Source organism: Sapajus apella, unplaced genomic scaffold (assembly GCF_009761245.1).
Source record: "Sapajus apella isolate SASKATOON/1434 unplaced genomic scaffold, GSC_monkey_1.0 scaffold82, whole genome shotgun sequence".
In the NCBI taxonomy this organism is placed as follows: domain Eukaryota; kingdom Metazoa; phylum Chordata; class Mammalia; order Primates; family Cebidae; genus Sapajus; species Sapajus apella.
In genome coordinates this window covers 6910245-6936347 of record NW_022437022.1, presented here as the reverse complement: position 1 = coordinate 6936347, position 26103 = coordinate 6910245, and the positions used below count along the sequence as shown (strand labels likewise).

General features: G+C 46.3%; 1 protein-coding gene across 1 annotated transcript; it reads left to right on the top strand.

Moving 5' to 3' along the window:
• Positions 1-61: 61 nt before the first annotated feature.
• On the top strand, positions 62-18455 carry MAS1 (MAS1 proto-oncogene, G protein-coupled receptor). Its single transcript, XM_032253145.1, has 3 exons — positions 62-544; positions 8406-8612; positions 15972-18455. Exon 3 carries the CDS (start codon positions 16008-16010, stop codon positions 16983-16985), a length of 978 nt encoding a protein of 325 aa, XP_032109036.1. The 5' UTR covers positions 62-544; positions 8406-8612; positions 15972-16007; the 3' UTR covers positions 16986-18455.
• Positions 18456-26103: the final 7648 nt, after the last annotated feature.

The following is a 26103-nucleotide window of genomic DNA, read 5'->3' as shown; positions in this document are numbered from 1 at the left end:
ATTTTACAGATAAGAAAACCAAGTCTTAGAGAGCTTGGCAGAGGTCACATGAGTAATTAGAAGCTGAGCTGAGAGTTTGAGCTGGTTCTGTCTTTCCACCACACATGTGGTTTTGCCCTTCCATGTGGCATTTCTGCAGGTCATCTTTCTCTTTAGCCCTGGCTGGCCTTTGTGTTTCGAGGTGGTCCACTGCCTTGCATTGTCATCAGTTCACATCCTGCTCTCGATTGGCGTGAAGATTTTCACTCGAGTGTGTCACCGAATGATGCCATTGGAAGCTTCTGCTGATAAGCGTGGGACCATCTGCTTGGCACTTCTCAAATATTTTCAGCAGTGGGAGAGCAGCTCTGGTTCCTTCCGAGATGAGAGGCTGCAGCCATCCTTCGAGATGTTGGGACTGGAGACCCTGCAGGCTGGCTGGGCATTGATGCCCCAGATGCAAAGGGAAAGCCAGCCTGTGGCCACTTCTGACCCTTCCTGAGCAAATGACACCAGCGAGTCTGCGTTCCCGTTTTTCATTGTTCAGCTGTCCTTGACAACCAGAGTAAGATTTCCCCTCTTTAAAAAGCTATTTCCTGGGTAACTCTTTTCTGTGCTGGTTTTCTTTTTTCTTTTTTGTTTGTTTGGTGGGTTAGATGTTTGCTTTTGGAATGTGTTGGCAAAATTTCTGTCTCCTCCTCCCTTTGTTTCAGAAAATTTACTTCTTTGCTGAGTTAACTGTTCCTAGACATTGTTGTTCAACTTCAGGGTTGAAACTTCTGAGTAGCGTTTTCTTTTTTAAGTCATTGCAGGGGAAAGAATCTTAGATCAATTCACGGTTCGAATGGTGGACTTGGAGGTTTTCAAGGTTGCTTAATGAAAACTTATGAATTATAAAGAAGTTGAGCTTTGAAAGAGTTGTTACTGAATTTGATTCCTCTGGAGAAATCACTTGGCTCACAGCTGTTGGGCATCACTGGGGCAAGCTGCATTGATTTTTCTTCGTTTTTGCTTAGTGGGCACTGGCATCAGTATTAGCTTCTGTTGCTTATGAAGGTCATGTGCACCACTTTGGTGATAAGGTATCTATTAAAAGGAATCTCCTACTCAGTCTTGATCTTTGGTATGAGAATTTTAGCAACACTTCCCAGTCAGGATACTTAGAGGGAATTTGATGAGGGAATGTATAGGGTGTTGTTAGGTTGCTGTGGGTGCAGCAATAAAAAGGTGATCACAAGCTGGCCTCTGGCAGGGTGCTATGGACTGGGCACCATTGGCTTTGTGGGCGGGTAATTCTTTGCCGTGTGGGCTGTCCTGTGTATTGTAGGATGTTTAGCAGCGTCTCTGGCCCCTACCTGCTAGATACCAGTAGCACACTCCTCTCCACTGTGACAACCAAAAATATCTCCAGCCATGCAAAACATCCCTTAGGGGACAAAATCACCTTCCCCCTTGTAGACCAGGGCTCTAAATTGATCCTGCAGTATGTTTAGAAAGGGAGTAAGAAGTCTCTGCCTCTCCATGCAGATGGCCCTAGCGTTGGGAAGATGGGAATGATGCATTTAATGCCAGGACAGATGTTCCTGCCCTGTGCATTCCCCTCAGAGCCCTTGCCTGCCATGGAAATTCCATCTCACAAATGGGTTTCTGTTTGTCCGGGTGACTGCACACACACACACACACACACACAGGGAAGAATTTGCCCTTTTCTCTGGATCTGCACACCTAGAAAGTCCAGCCTAGGGTCAAGCTCTCTTTTAAGTTGCCTGGGAACAACAGGCAGTTTCAGATGGCCCACTCCTCAAACCTGAGTTTTGTTGGCTTTTCTCTCTTTCCTTTTTTCTCCCTGCCTTCCTCCCCAGCCCCCTCTTTCTTTCTTCTAAGAGTGATGTGCTAGGCTGGGAATCTGGGGCCATGGGAGGACTGCACTCAACTGAATGGGAATGTGGAAGGGGTTGTTTGCTTCTGAGGTCTCTAGAGAACACTTGAGCAAGCATAAATGTATGGCATTTAGAACTCTGCCGACTCTGATCCTCCTTGTTTTTTCTGTCAGTTCCCGCATCCATCTGTTCCTCTCACTTTCATTGAGAGGTAAATGCAGCCAGCAATCTCAGGTAGACCTGCCAGGACACGGGCTCTGCAAAGCCCACATCCTTGCACATCTATGGAAACCACCATGCTTGTTTTCCCTGCTTATTGATTCGTTCTCTCAGTTTGGCATTTCCATGAGACTCATGGTGGCACTAGCATTTTGTATACCCCAGCCTTTCACAAATACATTAAAATGCCAGTTATGTGAAGCAGCTGAGGCCCAGTGGAGCTAAGCTGTTTGATGTAGGACTTGCCTGTAGCTGTCAGTTGGACTGAAAGTGCAGCTCCCAGGCCAAGTAGCCGTAGGCACCAGCAGAATAGACAGTGGCCTCTGCGTTGTTCTTTGATCAGTGTCAAACCTCTCTTCTCGAAAGTCTCTTCTGCATTCAGATGCGATACTGCCTACAATTCTTTGAGTTTTGCAGGTGGGTGGTGGGGATTAAGTCCTACTTTCTACCATGGTCAGCCTGGATCGTGGTGGCTTGTGTGAGGTGCTGGAGCCTGAACAGGCAAGGATCATCCCCATGGGGGCAGCCACGCCAGGGTGAGGGCAGTGGCAGTGGTGGCATGGAAGGGGATGTCAGTGCTGGGCAGGGCAGGAGGATATCTGCATGGCTTATACAGGGAACTGGTGCTGGATGCTGGAGCTCCTGCTGGGTGAGGTCTGTGTCTCAGGGTCGGGGGCAGGGGCAGCATGAGCCCAACAGGAAGTAAAAGGACTTTACAAATTGAGGCGGCCATCTGTGCAGAGGTATGGGAAGAGCAGTGGCAGACATAGGCAACTGTTCATAGATGGGTTGTTCAAATGAGTAAATGCATAGACGACCATGGAAGCCAGGTTACTCAGAGAAGGGAGTTACAAATATGGAGAGGGAGAAAACGCAAATGAATTCATTGGTAGTGGGTCAAAACTTGAGATGTTGGTGTCAACTCATGATTATATGTATATATTTTATAAATATATAAAAAGATATAGGAATACAGCTGTAGGTGTGTGTATGTACAACTATACATAAATGTATCTATATGCATATATTCCTTGGCCCTTTCTTTGAGAGGGCCTGGGAGCAGTGACAGCCTCCTAGCAATGAGCACATTTTGCACCCAGATCTTGGCTTCTAAATATAATTATTTACTAAAAGGAACCAAGGCTCCTTGGAGAAATGGCTGATTCTAGGCACTGGTGCAGGGGACATACAAGATTATGGTAAAATGTCCAGTTTTTTTTGTCTTGGAAGGCCAGGCATATTGGAAGAAGTGTGGATCATCAGGGAAGGTTGGATTTCTGTTTTGGCTCGCTGAGGCTGCTGTGTCACCATGAGAGGCCCAGTTGGAGATACCCGGGGCTGTTGGTTATATGGCTCTGATATGCTGGGGAGATGTGTGAGCTAAAGCTCTGCATTTGGATTTCATCAGCAAGTGGTGATGTTTTGAAATGGCAGGATTGGACAAGACCACCCAAGGAGAGTCTGTGCAGTAGGAAGGGAAGAAAGTCGACAATGGAGTCTGCAGCCTGGCCAACATGGCAGAACCTCATCTCTACTAAAAATACAAAAAAGTTAGCTGGGCATGGTGGTTGGCACCTGTAGATCCAGCTACTCGGGAGGCTGAAGCAGGAGAATTGCTTGAACCCGGAAGGCGGAGACTGCAGTGAGCAGAAATAGCACCACTGCACTCCAGCCTGGGCAACAGAGTGAGACCCTGTCTCAAAAAAAAAAAAAAAAAAGAATAGATCCTGCTGGAACTCTGAGGCACAGGGGCAGTATAAGAAGAGATCCAGCGAGGGAGACAGAAGAACTGCAGGAAGGCAGGAGGAGAACCAGAGGGAAGAAACTGTGTGAGGCTCTAGCATCATCTCAGAGACAGCAGCAGGGAGACAGGGAGTGGGGTTCCATAGCAACTCTCATGTGCTCAGGAGGGGCTCGAGCCTGAGATCGGATCTCAGCCCCTTCTGGAGGACTTGGCTGAGAGCGCTGCACTGTTGAATGGACCGGCTCACTTCTCTTCTTTGTTCTGATAAAAGGACATGCCTGAATTTCCGCCTCTGACGTCAACGATCTTTACCCATAATGGCAAAGTGTGGTGTTCTTCAACAATTGAAGTGTTTATTGATCATGGTGATGGCCATAAGCCACTGTTTCACAGAAGAAAGTGAAAAGAGACAATATTTCTGAAAACAACTCATTCCTGTGTGTTTGTGTTGTTTTGGTTATGGGTTTGGTATTGGGTAGATGGTGCTTTAATAAATAAACATCCATTATTTGATAAATAGGATCCATCCTTTGATAAATAAAAAGAATCCATCTTTTAAGGTTTTCAAAAAATATCATTACTGACAATGCAGTTGATTGTGTGGTTGCTTCTGGTGACATAAAAGCCATTAATAAATGTTCCCAAAGTCCTAACAGCCTCACGAATGGGTGTGTGAACTTCACACATAGATAAACTGTTGACAATGAGCTGGTGTGTGTGTATGTTGGGTGGGGCAGGGAAGGGCTAGATATAGTGCCAACTTGGACCTGGGCAATCCAGGCTCTGCTGCTGCCTTTGTTACTAAGCATGTAACCTTGGACTAGTCCTGAGTTAATTTGCTCACCTGGAAAAACAAGGGGGTGGTTTGCAGTATCTGCATGATTTTTTCAAGCTCTAAATCGTAATGATTAGCAGAGGATGGTCGGACTTTATCAACAAGGAAGTGTTTTTAAGAAAACTCCAAGCAGCATCCTTTCATGTTTTTAATAAAATACTCCAGTTTCTGGGGAAAAATAATTTGTAACATATATGACCAAGTGTCATGTTTACAATTATTTCTTGCAATTCAATGAAAGAAATGAACAAAGAGTATAAAAAAATCCATTGAAAAATACAAGTAACTGTTAACATAAAAGAATGTCCAACCTTATTAACAATCAAATAAATACAAATTAAAACAGGGTATCTTTTATCACCTATCACATTTGGGAATTTAAGAAACTGAAGGTGTGTAAAAAAAGAAGCATATATATGCTGTGAAAAAAATTATATACTGTTGATGTTGGTATTAATATAATTGGCATGGTTATTTTGGATGACAATTTGTTAATACACATTTAAGTCTTGAAGAATGTTTATACCCTTTGGTCTAGCAATTCCATTTTTAGAAATACGTCCTGGGGGAATAACTGCAGATGTGCACAAAATTTGCATCCATACAAATTCACTACTGTGCTTTGTTTTTAAAATAGAGGTGAAAAATCAGAAGCAAATGATACCTCCAAGGCTGGGGGATGATTAAAAATAAATAAGGAAAGCTGGGCACAGTGGCTCATGCCTGTAATCCCAGCACTGTGGGAAGCCAAGGCAGGAGGATCACTTGAGTCCAAGAGTTTGAGACCATCTTGGGCAACATGACAAAATCTCATCTCTACACAAAATGCAAAAACGTAGCTGACGTGGTGGCATGTGCCTCCAGTCCCAGCTACCTGGGAGGCTCACTTAAGCCCAGGAGATTGAGGCTGCAGTGAGCTGTGATCTCGCTGCTGTACTAGAGCCTGGGTGACAGGGTGAGACCCTGTCTCAAAAATATCAATCCATCAATCATGATACCTCCAGTTAGTGATACTAAAGTTATACTTTGAGTATATACTGACATGAGAAAATGTTTACAATATGCTATTGCGTGAAAAAAGGTAGAAAGTAAGGATACCAAAAGATTATAAAATGCCATCTCAATTTTAAAAACGAGTGGTGTAAGACATTGAAAAAAGACTAATGGAACATCCCCGATGTTGAATGGGGTTAATTTTTAGTAGTAGTTGTATGTGTGGATTTTCCGAATTTTCTTCAATGAACACATACTGTTTTAAAATTAGAAGAAAGGCAGTAACATGTAAAAGAAAATACCCCCATTTTGTGTTAAGACTAAACAGGCTATAAAATGAGCCCTGCTGTGACTGTAACTGCCCCCAATGGGTTCTCTATGCCCGCTGCCCAGACAGAGCCAATTTATCAAGACAGGGGAATTGCAATGAGGAAAGAGTTTAATTCATGCAGAGCCAGCTAAACCACAGACCAGAGTTTTAGGACTCAAATCAGTCTTCCTGAAAATTCAGAGAATGGGGTTTTATAAGGATAATTTGGGGTGTAGGGGTCCAGGGAGTGGGGAGTGCTGACTGTTCAGGTCAGAGGATGAAGTCACAGGAAGTTGAAGCAGGTTGTTTTTGCTGTCTTCTGTTTCTGGGTGGGATCACAGAACTGCTTGAGCCAGATTACCTGTCTGGGTGGCACCAGCTGGTGCATCAGAATGCCCCAGGGTCTGAAAAATATCTTGAGCACCAATATTAGATTTTACAATAGTAATGTTATCCTTAGGAGCAATTGGGGAGGTACAGAATCTTGTGGCCTCTAGCTGCATGACTCCTAAACAATAATTTCGAACCTTGTGCCTACCTTGTTAGTCTCATAAAAGCATTCTGGTCCCCAGAAGAAGTGGGTTTGTTTTGGGAAAGGGCTGTTATTGTCTTTGTTTCAAAGTTAAACTATAAACTAAGTTCCTCCCAAAGTTAGTTCAGCCTATGCTCAGGAATGAACAAGGGCAGCTTAGAGTTTAGAAGCAAGATGGGATCAGTTAGGTGAGATTTCTCATGGTCATAATTTTCTTACTGTTATAATTTTTGCAACGGTGGTTTCAGGGTAATCATTTTATTAGTGGCAGAGCTCTTTGAACAGGCAGGAGTCCTTTGATCAGTCCCTGTGGACTACTTCACATGCAGAGAGCACACAGTGACAAAGTCACAATGAGAAATTAAACAAGTCTTTTTTTTTTTCTTTTCTTTTTTGAGACGGAGCCTCACTCTGTTGCCCAGGCCAGAGTGCAGTGGTGCGATCTCGGCTCACTGCGTCCTCCTCCTCCCGGAGCAATTCTCCTGCCTCAGCCTCCGAGTACCTGGGATTACAGGCGTGTGCCACCACACCCGGCTAATTTTTGTATTTTTAGTAGAGATGGGGTTTCACCATGTTGGCCAGGCTGGTCATGAACTCCTGACCTCAGGTGATCTGCTTGCCTCAACCTCCCAAAGTGCTGGGATCACAAGTGTGAGCCACCGCACCCAGCCTAAACAAGTCTTAAAAAATATTCCCAGCAATATGGGGACTTTAATTCCTTAAATAGGAAAGGTTAGAGGCAGACTAGATTGGAAAACTTAAGTGTAGAGAGGCTATAAAAAGTAAAGTCTTAAAAATAGGATTAGGCCCCAGAGTGTAGTGGAGAGACCTCTGGGCTAAGATCAGGCACGCTGGGCTACAGGGCTTCTCAGACTGGTTGTGAAAGTTGGCCTGCTTCACAGGCTCTCCAGCAACCACTTACTACACTGCAAAGGAGGGGTTTGGCAGAACAGTGATTTCCAGACTACTACTCCTCCCCCTTCTCCCTCTCCCCCTTCTTCCTCCTCTTCCTCCTCCTCCCACTCCTCCCTCTTCCTCCTCCTCTTTCCTCCTCCTTCCTCCTTCTCCCCCTCCTCCCTCTTCCTCCTCCCTCCTCCCTCTTCCTCCTCCTTCCTTTTCCTCCTCTTCCTCCTTTCTTCTCCTCCTCCCTCCTCCTCTCTCTTCTTCCTCCTTCTTCTTCCTCCTCCCTCTTCCTCTTCCTTCCTCCTCTTTCCTCTTTCTTCTCTTCCTCCTCCCTTTTCCTCCTTCCTCTTTCCTCTTTCTTCTCTTCCTCCTCCCTTTTCCTCCTCATCCTTCCTCCTCCTTCCTTCTCCTCCCCCCTCCTCCCTTTTCCTCCTTTTTCCTCCTTCTTCCTCTCCCTCCTCCTCCCTCCTCCTCCCTCTTCCTCCTCATCCTTCCTCCTCCTCCCTCTTCTTCCTTCTTCTTCTTCCTCCTCCTCCCTCTTCCCCCTCCTCTGTCTTCTTCCTTCTCCCTCTTTCTTTGCCTCCCTCTTCCTTCTTCCTCCTCCTCCCTCCTCCTTCCTCTTCTTCCTCTTCCTCTTCTTCCTCTTTTTCTTCCTGTCTCAGATTGTGGTCAGAAGTCAGGTGACCTGGATTTCTGCCTGGCCAGCACTGCGAATTAGGATCCACATAATTTTGGGGGCACTACAGTACTGCAGGACCCAGGGAGCATTGGACACACTGGAGTGAATGCAGATGGTGGACACTTTCGGGCTGTGCATCACGGTGGCTCTGAGCCTGGCGTGGTTATTAATCCTTAGGTTTTTCTCTCTAAAAAAAGGGCAATGACATTATCCTTATCAGCCTCCCAAGCTGATTGCAAGGCTCCAAAGCTAGGCTGGAAGGAAAGGTGCTTTGGCCTCAAGGGCCCACACCACGGTATTCTCACAGTCTAACTTATTTCTTTCTCCCTAGACAACTCTTTCATGAGAAGGAAGAGAGGAGGGAAGATGCTCTGTGGTGCTGCCAGTAATGCTGACCAGTCATGGTGCCGTTACCTCCTCGACTGTCTCTGCACTCTGCTCCCAACTGAGGTTTCCGCTGCAGTGTAACTGAGCGCTCCAGGTACCACCGAGGGCTGTCAGGATGAGCTGTCCTTCCATCCCAGGCTGTCACTGCCAGGTAAACATGCATCCCTGCAAATGGACGTGCTGTGTAAGAAAAATGATTGCTGGCCAGGTGTGGTGGCTGATGCCTGTAATCCCAGGACTTTAGGAGGCTGAGGCAGGAGGATCACCTGAGCCCAGGAGTTCGAGATCAGCCTGGACAACATGGTGAGACCCCATCTCTGTAAGAAATAAACAACGACAACAAGAATTAGCTGGGCATGGTGGTGAGCACCTGCAGTCCCAGCTACTAAGGAGGTTGAGGTGGGAGGATCACTTGAGTCCAGGAAGTTGAGGCTGCAATGATCTATGATTGCACCACTGCACTCCAGTTTGGGCAATAGAGAAAGACCCTGTTAAAAAAAAAAAAAGATAATGAAAAATGTTTGGTATGTCTGGGTAGAGAGCCTCTGGTCCTAGAATTGGGTTGACACAGAGAGAAGTTGCCCTCTGATTTACCCTGCTGTGCAAGTGCCTACCTCGTCTGCATGGCTTTCTGAGATATCAACTGTGTGGTCTTCTCTCTGCTGCTGGGGAAGGCTGACTGAGCCAACACTAAATTATTCTGAGCTAGACTGTTTTGTCAGCTAGCAGCAATTACCCTTCTACTTTCCTTACACTTCCCAACCTCAAATATCCCAGTCAGTCATCCACCGACAGAGAGGAAGAATACACAAAATGACCAAGGAGCTGGGGGAGGAAAGGGTTGGGGTGGTGAGCATGTAGGGCTGGCTGTCATCAAGGCATTTCTCGCCATCTGCTATTTCACTTCAGAGACCGAAACTCAGTTGGTGGGGTAAGACTGGAAATATGATTTTTAGCAATGTGTTCATTTAAATAGAACCCCACTATAAAAACAATTTGGAGGATTATGACTCGTTTTTAAATGAGAACTAGTTTTAATGGAATTTTTTTATGAGCATTCCGATCATGACTAAAATCCACATCATGATCGGAATCTGTGCGAATACTGCATGTGCTCCGTGAGTTGTACTCTAACCATTAGAAAACCATGCGTATTAAGTGTGATGCCCTGCACTGAAAGTCGTGGTTTTCTTTCATGGGGAAGCAGAGTGTATTCTTAGAACTGTTATAATGGGGTTTATTTCTTGAAACAGTTCAATAAGTTTTTATTAAATGCCTACTGTGTACAAGTGTTGGAGATTCTGTTGCAAGTAAGATAAAGTCCTGTTTTCAAGGAGTTTGCAGTTTAGTGTGTATATTAGGCTGCTCTGGCTGCCGTAACAAAATACCATGGACTTGGTGACTCAGACAACAGAAATGTATTTTCTGACAGTTCTGCAGGCCAGAAGTCCAATATTGAGGCGTTGGCAGGGCTGGTATGGTGAGGGCTCTCTTCCTGGTTTGCAGATGGCTGCCTTTTATTTCTGTCCTTACCTGGCTTTTCCTCTGTGCCCTCACAGAGAGAAATCTCTTATGTCTCTTCCTCTTCTTACAAGGACACCACTCCTATTGGATTAGGGCCCCACTCTTAGAAACTTATTTAGCCATAATTACCTCCTTAAAGGCCCTATCACCGAATACAGTCACATTGAGGATTAAGGCTTCAATATATAAATTTTGGAAGGGAACACAATTCCATCCACAACAATGAAGAAGCTATAATTTTAACTCTGAGACCGGACACAGTGGCTCTCACCTGTAATCCCAGCACTTTGGGAGGCCAAAGCAGATAGATTGCTTGAGGTCAGGAGTTTGAGATCAGACTGGGCAACACTGCAAAAAATTAAAAACAAAATTAGCCAGGTGTGGTGGCACATGCCTGTTGTCTTGGCTACACAGGAGACTAAGAGGGGAGAATTGCTTGAGCCCAGGAGTTTGAAGCTGTAATGAGCTATGAATGCACCACTGTACTCTAGCCTGGTCAACAGAGTGAGACTTTCTCTAAAAAATATTTTTTTTTTAATTAAAAAATTTTTAACTCTGCTTTGTTACAAGGAGAGTATAGGGTTAGGGTTAGGGTTTGTTACATCTTGGCTATGAACATAGCGAGGCCCCATCTCTAAAAAAACAAAAAGAAAAATTAGCCAGGTATGGTGGTATGTACCTGCAGACCCAGTGATTGGGAGGCTGAGGCAGGAGTGTTACCTGAGCCCAGGAGTTCAACCTGCAGTGAGTTATGACCACACGACTGCACTCTAGCCTGGGCAACAGAGCAAGACCTTATCTCTAAAAAAATACAAAAAATTTCAAAAGGAGATACTATCTGAAACGCCTTTCCCAGCTGACTTTTGTAAATTTACTTGGAAACTTTTGGAGAAAGGAAGAAAAGTTGAATACAGAAGTAGAAACTGGTATTGCAAAAGGAAAGTGTAGGACAGGTCACTTGGGAGGATGGGTTAGTGGTGGAAATGGAGCATGCTTTTCATCTAGGATGAGCGAGTTAGGTGACGGAAAAGGGGAGGCGACCTGGGGTCACTGAGAGCTCTCTCCACACAGCAAGAAGCTGCAGCTAGAGGACGTGGTCGATGAGAAACCCCAGGGTCTGCACTGGAGGCAGAAAGACGTTCTTGTCAATATTCTCAAAAACTCAGATTAGGTCCTGATTTTACACTTCTAGTCTTTGGTTTAGGTTTGTAATTAAAAGATGAAGGCACTTGGCCTCCTTGCATAAGCAACTTCGGTTTTGCCATGGCTGTCAACCTGTGTTGGCTAGCACGGGAGCCCAAGTCACACGAGGCTCCTGAGCATAGGGAGCTGGGCTCATTGGAAGCAAGGTGCCCTGCAAGGGTGAAATACCCGCTGCACCTGGGGGACTGCTAAGTATACATCAGTGTAGAAAAGAACATATTTGTTGTGTTGGTGATATGTTGAAATAATATTTTAAACACATTAAGCTAAATACAGTAGGTTATTAAAATGGATTTTGCTGGTTTCCTTTTACTTGCTTTAATGTGGCTCCTACTTCACTTACACAGGCGGCCCACCTGTTGTGCTTCCGTTGGACAGCGCGGCCCAGGCCCTTCTTACCCTGACTTTTGTGTACTCTGAGTTACTTTCCTTCCCGCTCTCCACACCAGCAGCAGCAGGAGCCACAGGGCACCCGCCCCGATGTGCGTGCTGGCCACTGTATCGCCGCCCACCGTCCTTGCTGTGGCCACTTCAGACCCGGGGCTGCTCTCCCAAATTCCCTGATGATTTGATTACAGCCATTTTTTCCACCGATATTTCTGGTCTCCAACACTATTTCTCTGCGATTTCAGCATCTGTGGATGATTCTTCCAGCCCTGTGCCTCCAGGTTCTTGTCCTCCTCAAATGATCTTATCCTCCACCCTCCCTCAGCTCTTCTTTTCCATGGTCATGCTGTACACTTAACACAGGTAACCCTAAAACTACACTGCCCCAAGCTCAGTTTCAAGCATCGTGTTCCTCAGTCCCCACCTCCTACGTCCCCTTCAGTGCCTCTAGTATGGGAACTTCAATGATTCCCTGACACCACTGGGACCTCTGATGTGTTGCTGTTTCCTGATCATGTCTGTTACCTCCCTCGTGCCCTCACTTTTCTCCTAATCCCGTTGGGCTCCACATCCCACCATCGTGGCCCTTGGCTTCCACATGCTTCGCTTCCTTTGCCCCCAGCTCTGCTTCGTACCCTCCTGGTAACCCCCAGCCCTGGTAGAATCCAGCCCTCCCCTTTCTCCGTGCTGGCCCCGGGACAGCTGAACCGAGCGGGGGAGCAGCACAGGCGAGGCTGAATGGTCTCTCCCGGGTTCCTGAGCACCAGCCTGGGCGGGCTCTAGGTTAGCCTGGCTGGAGATCCTGCACTTCCTGTATGTCCCTAGCCCTTTCTTTCACTCATTTATTTCACATCTTGCCGTCTTTCCTTAAACCCTTAACATCTCCTCACTCTTCGCTGATGACCTTGCTCCTTACGTTGCTGATAGAGAGATACTGTGCCTTCAGAAGACAGCTTCTCACCTTGGGCACTCCCACAGCCACCTCTACCCACCTCACCGTATGTGCAGCCACACACGCTGCCTTCCCCTTCCCCAGGCAGAAATGATGCTCTGGCAAAGGCCGTGGCTCCACCCAGCTCTAGAACCCTGCTTCCCGACTCCTCAACTGTTTGCTTTTTACCGGATAATTCTTATCCGTTTATCACCCCTCTCTTAACCCCACAGCCCCCAAGAGAGTTGTCTACACTCGCTATCTCCATCTCCTCTCCTCCCATTCTCTCTAAACCACTTGCATCAGGCATTCATCTTGTCTGGTCTACTGAAACTGCTCTGACCAAGGTCAGCAATGGCTCCACTCCCATGGTCAATATCAAGGTCCAGGTCTCAGCCCACTTGAACTTGCAGCAGAATTTAGCCCAGTTGTTTACACTTTCTTCTCCTGGAGCTTGTTCTTACCCGGACTCTTGGGTGCCCTTTTCCCCCGGCTGTCCTCCTGTCTCTCTGTCAGGCCCTCTTCGGTTTTCTTGCCTTCTTCCTCATCTCTTCAGCCTCTCATTTTGAAACGCTTGAGGCCCAGTCCTTGAACCTCTTCTCCTTTCTAATTGCCCATATTTCACAGACACTCATATCTTGGCTTGACTCGGCTTCAAATTCCACCTGTTTGCATACAACACCCGCATTCACATCCCCAGGCCACAACTGTCCCCGGCTCCTGCTGCTCCTCTGGACATGGCCCTGGCTGCCTCGCAGGCTTCTCAAACCCCATAGCCCCTGCTAACCCGCTGCACCCGCACCTGTCCGTTAAGCAAATGGCTAAACACGTGTTCTCTCTTTCTACCACAACACATATGTCTTCCGTCAGTGAATCAAATCAAAGACCTCACACCAGATATGACCGCCTCTGCCACAACCTGGTCCATGCTAACATCCTCCCTGTGTCCAGAACAGTGCCTTCACCTCCCACCGGGCCTCCTCCTTCCTGCCATGGCCCCTAGAGTGTCACCTGAACACAGAGGCCACGCCGAGGCTGTTCACGCCTCAGTCCCCTCAAGTTAACCACATTCCTCCTCTCAGACCCCTCAGAACCTCCTGTGGTTCACTGTCTCGCTGGGAGTAAAAGCAACAGCCTGCAAAGCCCTTTGGCACCTCACCACCAAAGACCCCTGCCCTCAGCACCTGACTGTTCTCACCAGGCTGTCCCAGCCTCGCTGTGGTTCTTCACCCCTGGCTGGCTCCTGCTTCTGGAGCTTTGAACTTGTTGTTCCCTTTGCCTGGAATACTTTTTCCCCGAGAACCTGCAGGCCTACGTCGCCTACTTCCTTCGTGTCTTTGCCCAAGTGTGACCTCACTAGTGAGACCGTTCCCATCACTCTATGGACGCGGGAACCTCAGTCTCTGCCACTCCCTGCCTTTAATGCTGCTTCCCTTTTATCCTTGCACTTTTTCTTCTCTGACATCAGCTTGTTTGTTGTTGCTGTTATTGTTTTTGCTGATCGACGCCTCCCCATTGGAATACAGACTCCACCAGCTCGGCACTTTACTTCCTGCCGTGGCCCAGAGCCTGGAACAGTGCCTGGCATGGGGGTAAATGTGTGGAGGGAGAATTTGGGGAACATGGTGGTCTTACTTGCAAATGTCTCACAAGGCCTGGCCTCTACGGCAGGTCTTTGGCTAGCCATGACATGGCATGTGAGCTCTCATCCTGTGTGGGTTCCCGTCGGGGACCCTGTCTTCTAACTGTGAAGTAAAAGGAGGCTCTCCTCCAGTGAATGCAATTTCCTGCATCATACTAGAACAGCTCAGCAAAGTGTCAGTGGGAGAGGCGCGATCCAGACACAGAAGCAGGGGCCTCCTGGGTGCCTGGATCACATCGCTGGAAGGAAACACCCATTTCACCAACACAAAGGCCACCTGCTGGCCCAGGATCCAGGCCCGGCTGTACTGAGGTCAGTCCCAGGGTCCTGCACATGCTGGGGCTCTGCCGACTCAGTTCTGGAAACATCTAATATCACCAGAGCCATTCACGTGCCACAAAATAACACATTTATGTATTATTCTGCTTCAGGTGAGCTCATGAGGAAAAGGCAGATATCTACTCATTAAAAATACTCTTTTGATCGACTTCCTAAGGACAAAGTTCAGAAAGCAAAAAACAATGTTTTACTCATGCCTATACGCATGCATGCACACCAACTAGGAAAAACATATTTTTTGAGACAGGGTCTGCTCTGTCACCCAGGCTGGAGTACAGAGACGTGATCATGGCTCACTGCAGCCTCAACTTCCCAGGCTCAAGCGGTCCTCCAACTTCAGCCTCTCAAGCAGCTGGGACTACAGGCATACGCCACCATGTCTGGCTGATTTTTATATTTTTTGTGTAGACAGGGTGTGCCATGTTGCCCAGGCTGGTTCTCAAACTCCTGGGCTCAGGCAATCCCTGTGCCTTGGCTTTCCAAAGTGTTGGGACTGCAGGCATAAGCCACAGTGTCCAGCCTAAAATTCACTTTTAAAAGCCAAAGACAAGTTAGATTTGAAACAACGGAAATGATCTCTGTTGACAGCCTCCTTTTCCTTCCCAGTGGTGGGGTGTTTTGTTATAGCAAGAGGGCAGAGCTGTGCATATATTCATTTTGTAATTGGTAAAGTGTGGGGGAAAGTTTCTGAGAATCTTTACTTTGCAGCCTCAAAAGCTGAGCATTTTTCCTGGTTCGGGTGAGCGCTTTGCCTGGCATCTGGCGATGGTGTTTCCTGCACCATTTGGCCTGTGGTCTATGGGGATGAACATACATCTTGTTAGCGTTCTCCATCCACTCCACACAGCTTTGGCTTACCTGGCTTACATAGTCTGCGCAGGTGCCCAGCTTTGTCACAGATACTGAAGCTGTGTATTTTATAATACATGCCTTTCCATTGTTCACACTTTAAGCAATATTGGTACAGTATTAAACCCATTGTCCCAGGCACTCCCTCTCCTTACCCACTGCTTATGGTGCTTCATGTATTAAAGAATGGCAGCACTGCCCAAACGTGCATTTTGTCATCAAGTCTCAATGCAGTCAACCTGGTCCCTTCAGCAAATGAATGGAGGCACAGAAGATGATTTTCAAAATGCCATTAGGAGAGCTTGAGCCAGAACTGGAAATGGATCCTCCACGGGGGATTCCACCACTCTTGCCTGGCCACAAGCAGACAATAATACAGAATGAATAGCTGTCACTGGGGATCAAAAAGTGTCATTCAGTCAGTTCTCTCTCTTATCAGGTCTAAGTTATCTTTCTTATCAGGTCCTAAATGTCTAATCTTATCATTGTGGTAAAGATAATTGTACATTCTGTTAAACTTTTTTTTTTTTTAATAACATGAAGATGATGATTTATAGCTGAATTTCTCCCTTTTATTCCAATCCAACAATTTTCATGGCTTTTTGTGTTTGTTTTTGTTTTGGACGTATTTATAGAAAATTACCTGAAGAGGTCCAGCCTGAGGCCTCCTCATGGATGGGTCAAACGTGACATCATTTGTTGTTGAGGAACCTACGAACTTCTCCACCAGCGGGAATGCCTCAGCCGGGAATACGCATCGGCAAATCCCCATTGTGCATTGGGTCATAATGAGCATCTCCCCAGTGGGGTTTGTTGAGAATGGAATTCTCCTCTGGTTCCTGTGCTTCCGGATGAGAAGAAATCCCTTCACTGTCTACATCACCCACTTGTCTATCGCGGACATCTCCCTGCTCTTCTGTATTTTCATCCTGTCTATTGACTATGCTTTAGATCATGAGCTTTCTTCTGGCCATTACTACACAATTGTCACATTATCGGTGACTTTTCTGTTTGGCTACAACACGGGCCTCTATCTGCTGACGGCCATTAGTGTGGAGAGGTGCCTGTCAGTCCTTTACCCCATCTGGTACCGATGCCACCGCCCCAAGTACCAGTCAGCATTGGTCTGTGCCCTTCTGTGGGCTCTTTCTTGCTTGGTGACCACCATGGAGTATGTCATGTGCATCGACAGAGAAGAAGAGAGCCACTCTCGAAGTGATTGCCGGGCGGTCATCATCTTTATAGCCGTCCTGAGCTTCCTGGTCTTCACGCCCCTCATGCTGGTGTCCAGCACCATCTTGGTCGTGAAGATCCGGAAGAACACCTGGGCTTCCCATTCCTCCAAGCTGTACATTGTCATCATGGTCACCATCATTATATTCCTCATCTTCGCCATGCCCATGAGACTCCTTTACCTGCTGTACTATGAGTATTGGTCCACCTTTGGGAATCTCCACCACATTTCCCTGCTCTTCTCCACCATCAACAGTAGTGCCAACCCTTTCATTTACTTCTTTGTGGGAAGCAGTAAGAAGAAGCGATTCAAGGAGTCCTTAAAAGTTGTTCTGACAAGGGCTTTCAAAGATGAAATGCAACCCAGGCGCCAGGAAGACAACTGTAATACTGTCACAGTTGAGACCACCGTCTAAGAACTGTGAGGGAAGTTATGGATAAAAATGGTAAAACAGATCATTTTCATTTTGTGCTTGGACTATAACTTAAGTATCTCCTAAATGTGATACAGAAGAACATCTCATCCCATAGACATGAGATACTAATTAATGATGAAATTGAACTCTTGTACTGTATCTTCTGGAAATGACCTGTCATTTCTGTTCTTAACAGAGACTCTTTCTATTTCTTTCAGCTCTTTTGGCAGCATTTTACCATGAACCACAAAAATGACTTTAGCAGGAAGATTTGCAGATGTGTACAGGAGAAGGTAACAAAACGGTTGCTGGAACTTGAGGAGGCAGCTCCAAGTAGCAGGAAGTACGAAGGTTGCTTTCTGTGTGACCTCAGGCAAGTCGTTAAACCTCTCAGAGCCTCATTTCCTCACTCATAAAATGGTCACAGCAATAGTCCATACCTCCTGGGTCTGCTGTGAGGATGACATGAGAAGATAACGCTTGCAAAGCACCTGGCACATTGTGGATGTTCATTAAACATCAGTCTCTCCTCACTCCCTTCAATGGTAGACAAAATGTAAATTTTTGTTTTGTAAATCACACACACACACATACACACAGCTCTGCCACGTACAGAAGTTATGATGTGTTTTTACATGTTGAATGTAAATTTACAACGATCTTCTTTTTGCTTGCGGCATGAAAGCTTTTCATGGCATAACACCTCTATTGAAAAACATCGCAGATGTTATGCTCTAACCAGCCACGTGCTAGTGCATCATTTCAGGTTGTGAAGAAATACATTTGGCCACCAGTCGAGGAGTTTCTCATGGCTTCCCTTCCCTCTGCGGGAATATTAGATGAAATGAAAGTCTGTGTTTTGAAATCCTTTGACTGCGTATAAATTTTTACGAATGGAGTTGAATGTATGAGTTCCTGGGGGTGACTGTGGCCCTCCTCCCCATGAAGCAATGGGTTATTTATAGCCAGAGTTCTCACCTGCAGCCAAGTGTGGGTCTCGGCACCTCTCTGCCTCCTCTCCTCCTAAGGCATTTTTTTTTTTTTTTTTTTTGCATCATACCTGGAAGGAGGCTCAGTGACAAGGGTTAATGAGAATGCGGTCACATCCTGGAGGACTCTGACATTTTTGCTCATGACAGATTCTTGCACGACTTCCTCAGCATCTTTACTCAGCACTCCGGGTGGGCTCTGCCTCTTGCCTGCTGTGAGTTGCCCTCCAGACACCGCACGTCCTGGGTTTTAGCTGTGAAGCCCGTCTCAGCCTATGACTGCATAGCTGTGTTTATTTCCTTCTGTCCCTTCTAGGAGTTCCACAAAAATGACAATGTGTCACATGATTCTACACGTTGTAAAATGTTCAAGCCCATAGAAACAAGCCTGTTAGTATTTGTTTTAACTGTTTGCTCTTTAAAAGGTCAGAGAGGCGGTGATGAAATCGTTCTCTGTTGCTGCTGGTCCTTCCCCATCCTCTTCCTTTCTCAAAAGAAATGACGGGGGCAGCTTCGCTGGGGGAGATGAGTCTCTCCCCTCAAGCCAGGACCCCACTGCCAGCCAAGCTTGGATGCAGGAGGCTTTTCAGTGGGTGACGACATCTGATTCAGAAACAAGGCAGCTTGCTTTCAGAAGCCCAGATGGGGTGTGGAGCAATGACATTTAGAATGATCTTGTTTTTGGTTGAAAATGGAGTATCTTCCCTGGGAAGGAACAGAATATGGAGATCAGAGTGACTCCCCTCTGTTTCCTGTCCTCTCCTGTGTGTGCTGCGTGCTGGGCTTTGGGATAAGGAAAGGGGCCAACCCCATCTCATCTCAAAGGGGATCTTAGTCTCAAAGAGGACCCTAAAGACTATCAGCCACAAGGAATTTCTACCAAAGGAAAATATGGTGAACCAATAGGAAGCCCCTAGTTACTGTTTTTCTGCAGATAAAGTGGGGAAATCAAATGTGACAATGAATATAAAAATTTTCCTAACCTTTTAAAATGATGCCTTACCAAGAGGTAGGATTCAGAGTTTAACAGGGTTATAAAGACTAATTTCTTTCTCTCTTCCTCTCAACCCATTCCCAAAGTGAACTGTAAAGTTAAAACTAAAACAAGAAGATTTAAGTAAATTTGCAAATGTGTAGAGAATATGAAATAATTTGTACCCTTTAGGCATTCAGACAATTTGCCTAAGTCATTTTAGGTTACTAGGTGCCACTTCTGAGAATTCCCCGGGTCTGGGAGGAGATAGTTTTGATAATGCCTGCCCTAACTGCAGGGCAAGGGTTTGTAGCATTCCTACTATAAATATGCATGGACAGCCTTCTCTGCAGAACACCCTAATGTGGGCATGGCCAAGACGGGGAAGTGGAAACCCCTGCTGTGTGTCCTAGGAGAGAGACACCGCATAACTACAACGCCAGGCTGCACACAGTTTGTTAGGCAAGTGTTAGGAAAAAAAATTGTGTGGCAGAGGTCACTGCAGTAGGGGGCTCTTCCTGCCACCCCCACACTGCACACACCCTCTCCTGTTCCCTCCCCTGCCCACTGGGGTGGGGATATACTTGCACTCATCGTGCTATGTATTGATTTGCTTATTTGCTCATTCTCTGTCTCTTCACGCTAGACTATAAGCTCCTTGCGGGCAGGGACATAGCTTTGCTCACTGCTGTAGCCCCAGCTTATTTGCTGTGGTGGTCGAATCCACTGCACCCGTCTCTTGGCTGTTTCCCTTGCACATATAAATAGGCTCAAATTGTTTCCACCTGACCAGAGCCATTCCTTGCCCCATAGTCCTTTTCAGCTTTTATCTCCCCTCCCTCCCTCCCTTCCAAACCACCTTCTAGAAAGGCTCTTCCACACTCACTGTCCTGACTCTTGCCACAATTTACCCCTCAACATCCTGCCAGTTGTCTTGCAGCCTGACTGTCATAGAGAGGTTGGTACAGCTAGGAAGGTGAGTAACTTCCATGGTGCTAAATCTGATGGGCTGTTTTCTACCTATGCCTTTTGTGACATTTAGTACCCACAATCTTCCCGAAATGATCTCTTTTCTTGGATTGCAGTTTGCTACTTTTTCTCTCCAGCTCCCTTTTTGAATCCTATCTTCCCGATTGAAATCCTCTCACTTCTTTCCTCCCTCTTCTACTGCTCCTCCCTTAAATGGCCACATTTTCCATAATTCAGTGGCTGGACCTCTGCTGTCCTCTTCCTGAGAACTCTCCCTGGATCTGGACTGATAACCACCTGCTTATTAATGAACCTCACATTGACATTTGCTGACCAGAATTCTTTGCTGGGCTCCAGTCCTGTGTGTCTGTTAGATATAATGAACTCCAAGTTTCTCTTCAAAGAATCAGTACGTCAGTATGTTCAGCTTTCTTATTCAGTTCTCCATTTTAAAGTTTAACTTCCTGGTCCTCTGTGCCCCCTTGCCTCTAGTTTCAGTAAACAACTTTCCTGCTAATCAGTAGTTCACATCTGTTCCCCTGGTGACCTGGTCTGACTTGCTCCTAACTGTTCTTCCCACCAAACTACCCACGCTGCCACTCTGGCTTGTACCCCTGCTCTCTTTAAAATAGCCAATCAGAATTAGTTTAGACTGTGTGATCCAACCCTAGCCAATAGGGGAATGACACAGCAGTAGGGGCTACCTGCATCAGGAATAAGAACCCCATTCCCCTCCCTTGTCCAGGTGTGCTCTCACCATTGCTCCATCTATGAGACACACCCTTCTAGAGAAGTAAATTGCCTTGCTGAGAAAATTAATATTTGACTGCTACTTCTTTTGAGGCCCTGAAAATTTACACATAGCATGTCCAAACATCTAATGGACTTTTTGATCCAATGTCTTATAGGTGCTTGTAACCTATTCATTTCCCCACCATGCCCCATTCTTTTTTTTTTTTTAGACAGAGTCTTGCTCTGTCACCTAGGCTGGAGTACAGTGGTGTGATCTCAGCTCACACCTCCTGGGTTCAAGCAATTCTCCTGCCTTAGTCTCCTGAGTAGCTGGGATTATATGTGTGAGCCACTGGACCCAGCCCACCCCATTCCTTTTTCAGTGAAGGACACCACTAGTCACCCTGCCCCCGTTGCTGTGCTATTCCCTTTGCACAGATTGCTCTACCTTTTTTAAATGTAGCAAGCTCCATTTATCCATCTGCATCCAGCTCAAGCATTAGAGACTCAGGAGAGCCTCTGGAAGCTGAGTTCCTGGATAACTGTGCCATGCTTTTTCTTTCTCAAACTTTCCATGTCTTTCCTGCCCTCACTCTTGGCAAATGATGGCTGGCTCCCCTTTACACAAAGGGGATAGAAGCAACTGGAAGAACGCTGCCAGGCATCCCTGCCATCCTCTGCTGATCTAGCTACATCTCCTGCATATTGGCCTCTCTCCTGGGTACTCAGGGGAACTTGGCATGTCCCTCCCTGGCTAAGGTGACATCCTGGCTAAGATGCTCCAGCCTCTTTCCCTATTGCTTTCCTGATGGCATTTCTCCAGCAATTCTGCCCCTATGTCCTGCACCATCAATTTCAGTCCAGGATAAGGGAGGGCAGAATTTTCAGGAAGCAGGATGGAGGAGGGTTGGCGAACAGACCCCTGGTCTTGACTAGCCTGCTCCCCACCACACATGCTGCTTATTTCTCTGGAGACAGAATTGTATGAGCTGAGATGAGCAACTGGAGAGCCACCCACAGCCAACCCTCCCTTTGTGCCTCCCAACCCCAGTGACTGATGGAGATGGGATTACTGGTTGCCTTCATGGAGTTGTATAAGGAGCACTGAGAAGATGCTTTATAGGTGTCCCTACAATTTCACCCTCAGAAGAGTAACTCCGTTAGGTTGAAATTTGTCTTTTTATTCAACCTCTTCTAAAATTACAAATCATCCCTGGAAAGGATAACACGTTAAGTCATACATACTTTTTCCTGTGCTGTTTCTCATGGAGAGGAGCAGCACAAGACAAGACAGCCAGGTGTTCAGGCTGCTGAATGAGGGGGAGGAGTGGGTGGTAGGAGTGAAGAAAGGAGGAGGTGGGAGCAATCACACATTTGCTTGTGTGATTCCACAAACAGGAACCTTCTTTTCTCTTCACCTAACATTTGACTGTTTAACTTTGCAAGGTTATGTGCGAAACAAAAATCTTCAATATGAAAACATTAGCAAATGTATCACTTATAAAGTTGATCCCATCAGGCCTCTCCCTGCTGAGCACTACAGTCTCTCTCCCTGCCTCACCTACAGTTTTGTGGGTCAGTCTGGTGATGCCTAAGAGTCAATGTAAACACTATGCAAGCTGTCCTCGAACTTAAATTGATGATCTTGGGAAACATTCAGGATTCTGTAAAGTTGGCAAGAGAGGTATCACAGAACTGCTAAAATAGCACTACAACTATTGATAAAAGACGTGGAGCAGAGTGAGACCTGTTACCAGTTGGATCAGAGGAAAATAAACAAGGATGATGGTGAGATGGGAGCTTCTAAAAAGATGGGTTTGAATATTAAATGTTGAAGAGAGGCTCTTGGGAAAACTGCTGAAGTCTTCAGATATTTTTGCAAACAGTGCCCACTTTCTGATATTTCAGCAAACGTAACCATTAAGTAAAGACAGAAATATTGGCCAGGCATGGTGGCTTATGCCTGTAATCCCAGCACTTTGGGAGGCTGAGGCAGGTGGATCACCTGAGGTCAGGCATTCGAGACCAGCCTGGCCAACATGGTGAAAACCTTGTCTCTACTAAAAATACAAAAATTAGCTCAGTGTGGTAGTTGGTGCCTATAATCCCAGCTACACAGAAGGCTGAGGCAGGAGAATCACTTGAACCCAGGAGGCAAAGATCGTGGTGAGCAGAAATCCTGCCACTGCACTCCAGCCTGGGCGACACAGTGAGACCAGTTGCTGCAATCAGTGCTTGGCTTTTTGTCCCAAGTTCACCCCAGGTCATTCAGCTATCCTGGCATTCCCGGTAGTTCCCGTGGGACGCGGCCAGAGTGGGCATCCCATGAAGATTACCAGATCAGTGGGGAGATAGAATGTTCACCTCTAATTCCTCCCTGCCACCTTGGAAACGGTGGATCTAAGGACATTCTCTGAGTGGCGTTATACCAGCGGAGGGTGATGGCATGGTCTGAAGTTATTGTTTCTCTTACCAGTTGTGGCTTCTTTCAATTCTGTGGACCCCAGGGGTTTCTCAGCTTCTCCCCCAAGTTCTGGTGAATCAGGGTGGTATTCTTGTCTTTGAATAGTTTGAATATGTGGGAGGAATGATTCCAGAGAATATTCTACTCTGCCACCTTGTTGAGCTCCCCCAAAATGTCTCCTTCTCCTACATTGGCACACACTTTAGTTTCACATTGACTGATGAGTTTTGAGGAATGTGTACAAAGACACATTGTTCTCACAGGAAACCGGCGGAGTTTGGGGGTGCCTCCAGTTTGCACTTTGGTCATTACACAGGTAGAATATACTTACGTGACCACCTGCCCCCCTTCTCCAGCCTTCCCTGCCCCAAAAATCTATAAATCCCAAATTTATTTATGATAAACAATCTTGACAGGTTAGGTGTATCCTGCTGGAAATAGGACTGGTTCACTGAGTATAACGTTTCTACAGAGCAGTCTAAGGTCTTCAGCATCTTTGCAGGGTGCCCTGGTTGAGGTTTTTGTTCCTGGAGGTGTTCCTGTGGGGAATGAGTGACTTGCAGACTTGATGCTAACGCTCCCTGTGTGGTGCCTTTTGGCCAACACCAGCCTGTCAATGCCTGAAGCAGAGACCTCAGGAATGAGATAACAGGACTAGAAGCCTGACTGCCTACTTAGTAGCTGGGCGAAAGTCAACAAGTTAATTTCTGTGACTGGTGACTGAGTAGGAGTTCCACCCAAAGCGGATCCTGAGACAAGGATTTAGTGCAAGTAATTTATGTAGGTGTCATCCCGAGGAGCATGGGAGGAAGCGGAGAATTTGGACAGAGAAAGGAGGGAGCCAACAAAGCATGAGTGAAGTTGAACAAGGGCCCAGGACAGTGAGGCCCGACCTCAGAACTGCCCTCCTGGAGGGGCAAAGGTGCTGTGGCGCTGACCCCCACCTCCTGCCCCTCCATAGGGAAAGTCACCCCCATGTCAACTCCCAGCTCTCCCTGGCCTGCCCTGTGCTCAGGCCGAGCATGATCCATAGCAGGGAATGCGTCCAGGCATGGCGGCGCAGGGAGCCGTGGGCAGGTACCGGCTCTACCTGCAAGTGACCACAGGTGTGGCTTCAGGGCTGACCGACGGCATCTGCTATCACGGAATAAAAGTAACCTACACTGCAAAGTAGCTGTGCCAAGTAAGTGAAATAATGCACAAGGAAATTCTGAAATTCCGTGTAAAATTTTAAGCATCAAGCAAATGTTATTTACTTCTTGAGGACCTTATGCAAAGTGAAATAAGCCAGTCCCAGAAGGACAAACACTGTATGATTCCACACATAGGAGGGACTTAGAGTTGTCAGATTCCTAGAGACAGAAAGTAGAATGGTGGTGGCCAGGGGCTGGAGGGAGGAGGGAGTGAGGAGTTAGTGTTTAATAGGGACTGAATTTCAGTTTGGGAAGATGAAAAAGTTCTGGAGATCGGTTGCACAGCAATGGGCATGGAGCTAACCCCACTGTATTGTATTCTTAAAAATGGTTCAGATGGTAAATTTTAGCTTATGTATATTTTACCACAATAAAAAAGTTAGTTATTGTACTTCCAAGGCACTCGATGTGTTTCTCAGGATGCTGGGCAGCACATGGCCCTGAGGCGGGCACCAAGCCAATGCTTGGGTGACGAAGGATGAAGACGAACCTCCTGTTCGTTTTCACTCCAGTGAGTGGAACACTGGCACTGTCTCCAGCAAGGGGCAAAGACACGAGGCCAATTAAACAACCCATCGCAAACCTATGTTGCCGAGTGTGTGCAGACTCCCCTGATTCCAGTGAAGCCACTGTCGAGGGCCGGATAGCAGCCGCTCGTGGCTGTGCGGACGGTACAGCCTGTGCTGCAGTGACAGCTCCGTGGGCGTGTGAAAGCAGACAGTGCCTAGATGAACGAGCATGGCTGCATGCCAACAAATTCATTATGAACACCAAAAATTGAATTTCATGTAATTTTCATGTCATAGAAATTCTTTTTTTCCCCTTCAATCATTTAAAAATGTAAAAAGGCATTCTTAGCTTGCAGGTTTTACAAAAACAAGTGGCAGCCAGATTTGGTAGTGGCTGAACTTTGCCACCTCCAGTGGAGAGTGTTTTGGGAATTCCCCCTTCTGAAATTTTCTCCAGTGTGGCTGCAGCACGTCTGTTTGACAATCCTGACCTCAGGGGTGACAAATCTTCCTTGTTTCCTGGTGGATTTAACTTTGCAGAAGGATCAGCAGACATCCTGATCCAAACCTGATGGATGAGATTGCTGTTAAGTTGAGAAATTCTGTTTTGGGTTAATCACAAGGTGATTTAAAAAATAAGAGATTTTTCTGTAGTAGGTACATTGGATGTAGTAGAATTCCAATTCTATATACTCAGGGACCATTTTGTTCACTCGTATCAACCTATATTCTCTGGATTCAGAGGGAGTTATTGAAACTTTTTAGAGATCAAGAATAAAATGTTCATGCACAAGAATTTTGTGTTGGGTTTTTAGAAGGATAAGGATCTCACATATGGCTTCTGGGTACAGCATGAATAAAATGTAGTTGCTAACAAATTAAAAACCAGAACATTCCTCATATTGGGTTGATTAGCACTTGCAGGTTCTGTACCATCACTATATTCAACAAGGAACATAAGCCTTGTCCCAAGTTGCAGGATAAATCTTTCAGGAACTCAGCTGCAAAGGTCATTATCACATTGATTTATTGACATACGCTTTTAATCAAAGTGTACCCTTTAGAATTAGTTGCTGTTAGGCAAATGTCAAAAGCTCAAAACATTCCTTAAAACAATTAAAACAAAATAGTGACACAATAAAACATCATTAGAAATCCTTCCAGCTCATTAGCTCGAGTTGAAGATGGTTTGAATGTTTATGAGAATTGAATTGAGCCACTGAGCACTTCCTGTCTTTCTTCTTCCAAGAAGAGAGAAAACAGATGAAAACTGAGGGGCAGTTTTCCTT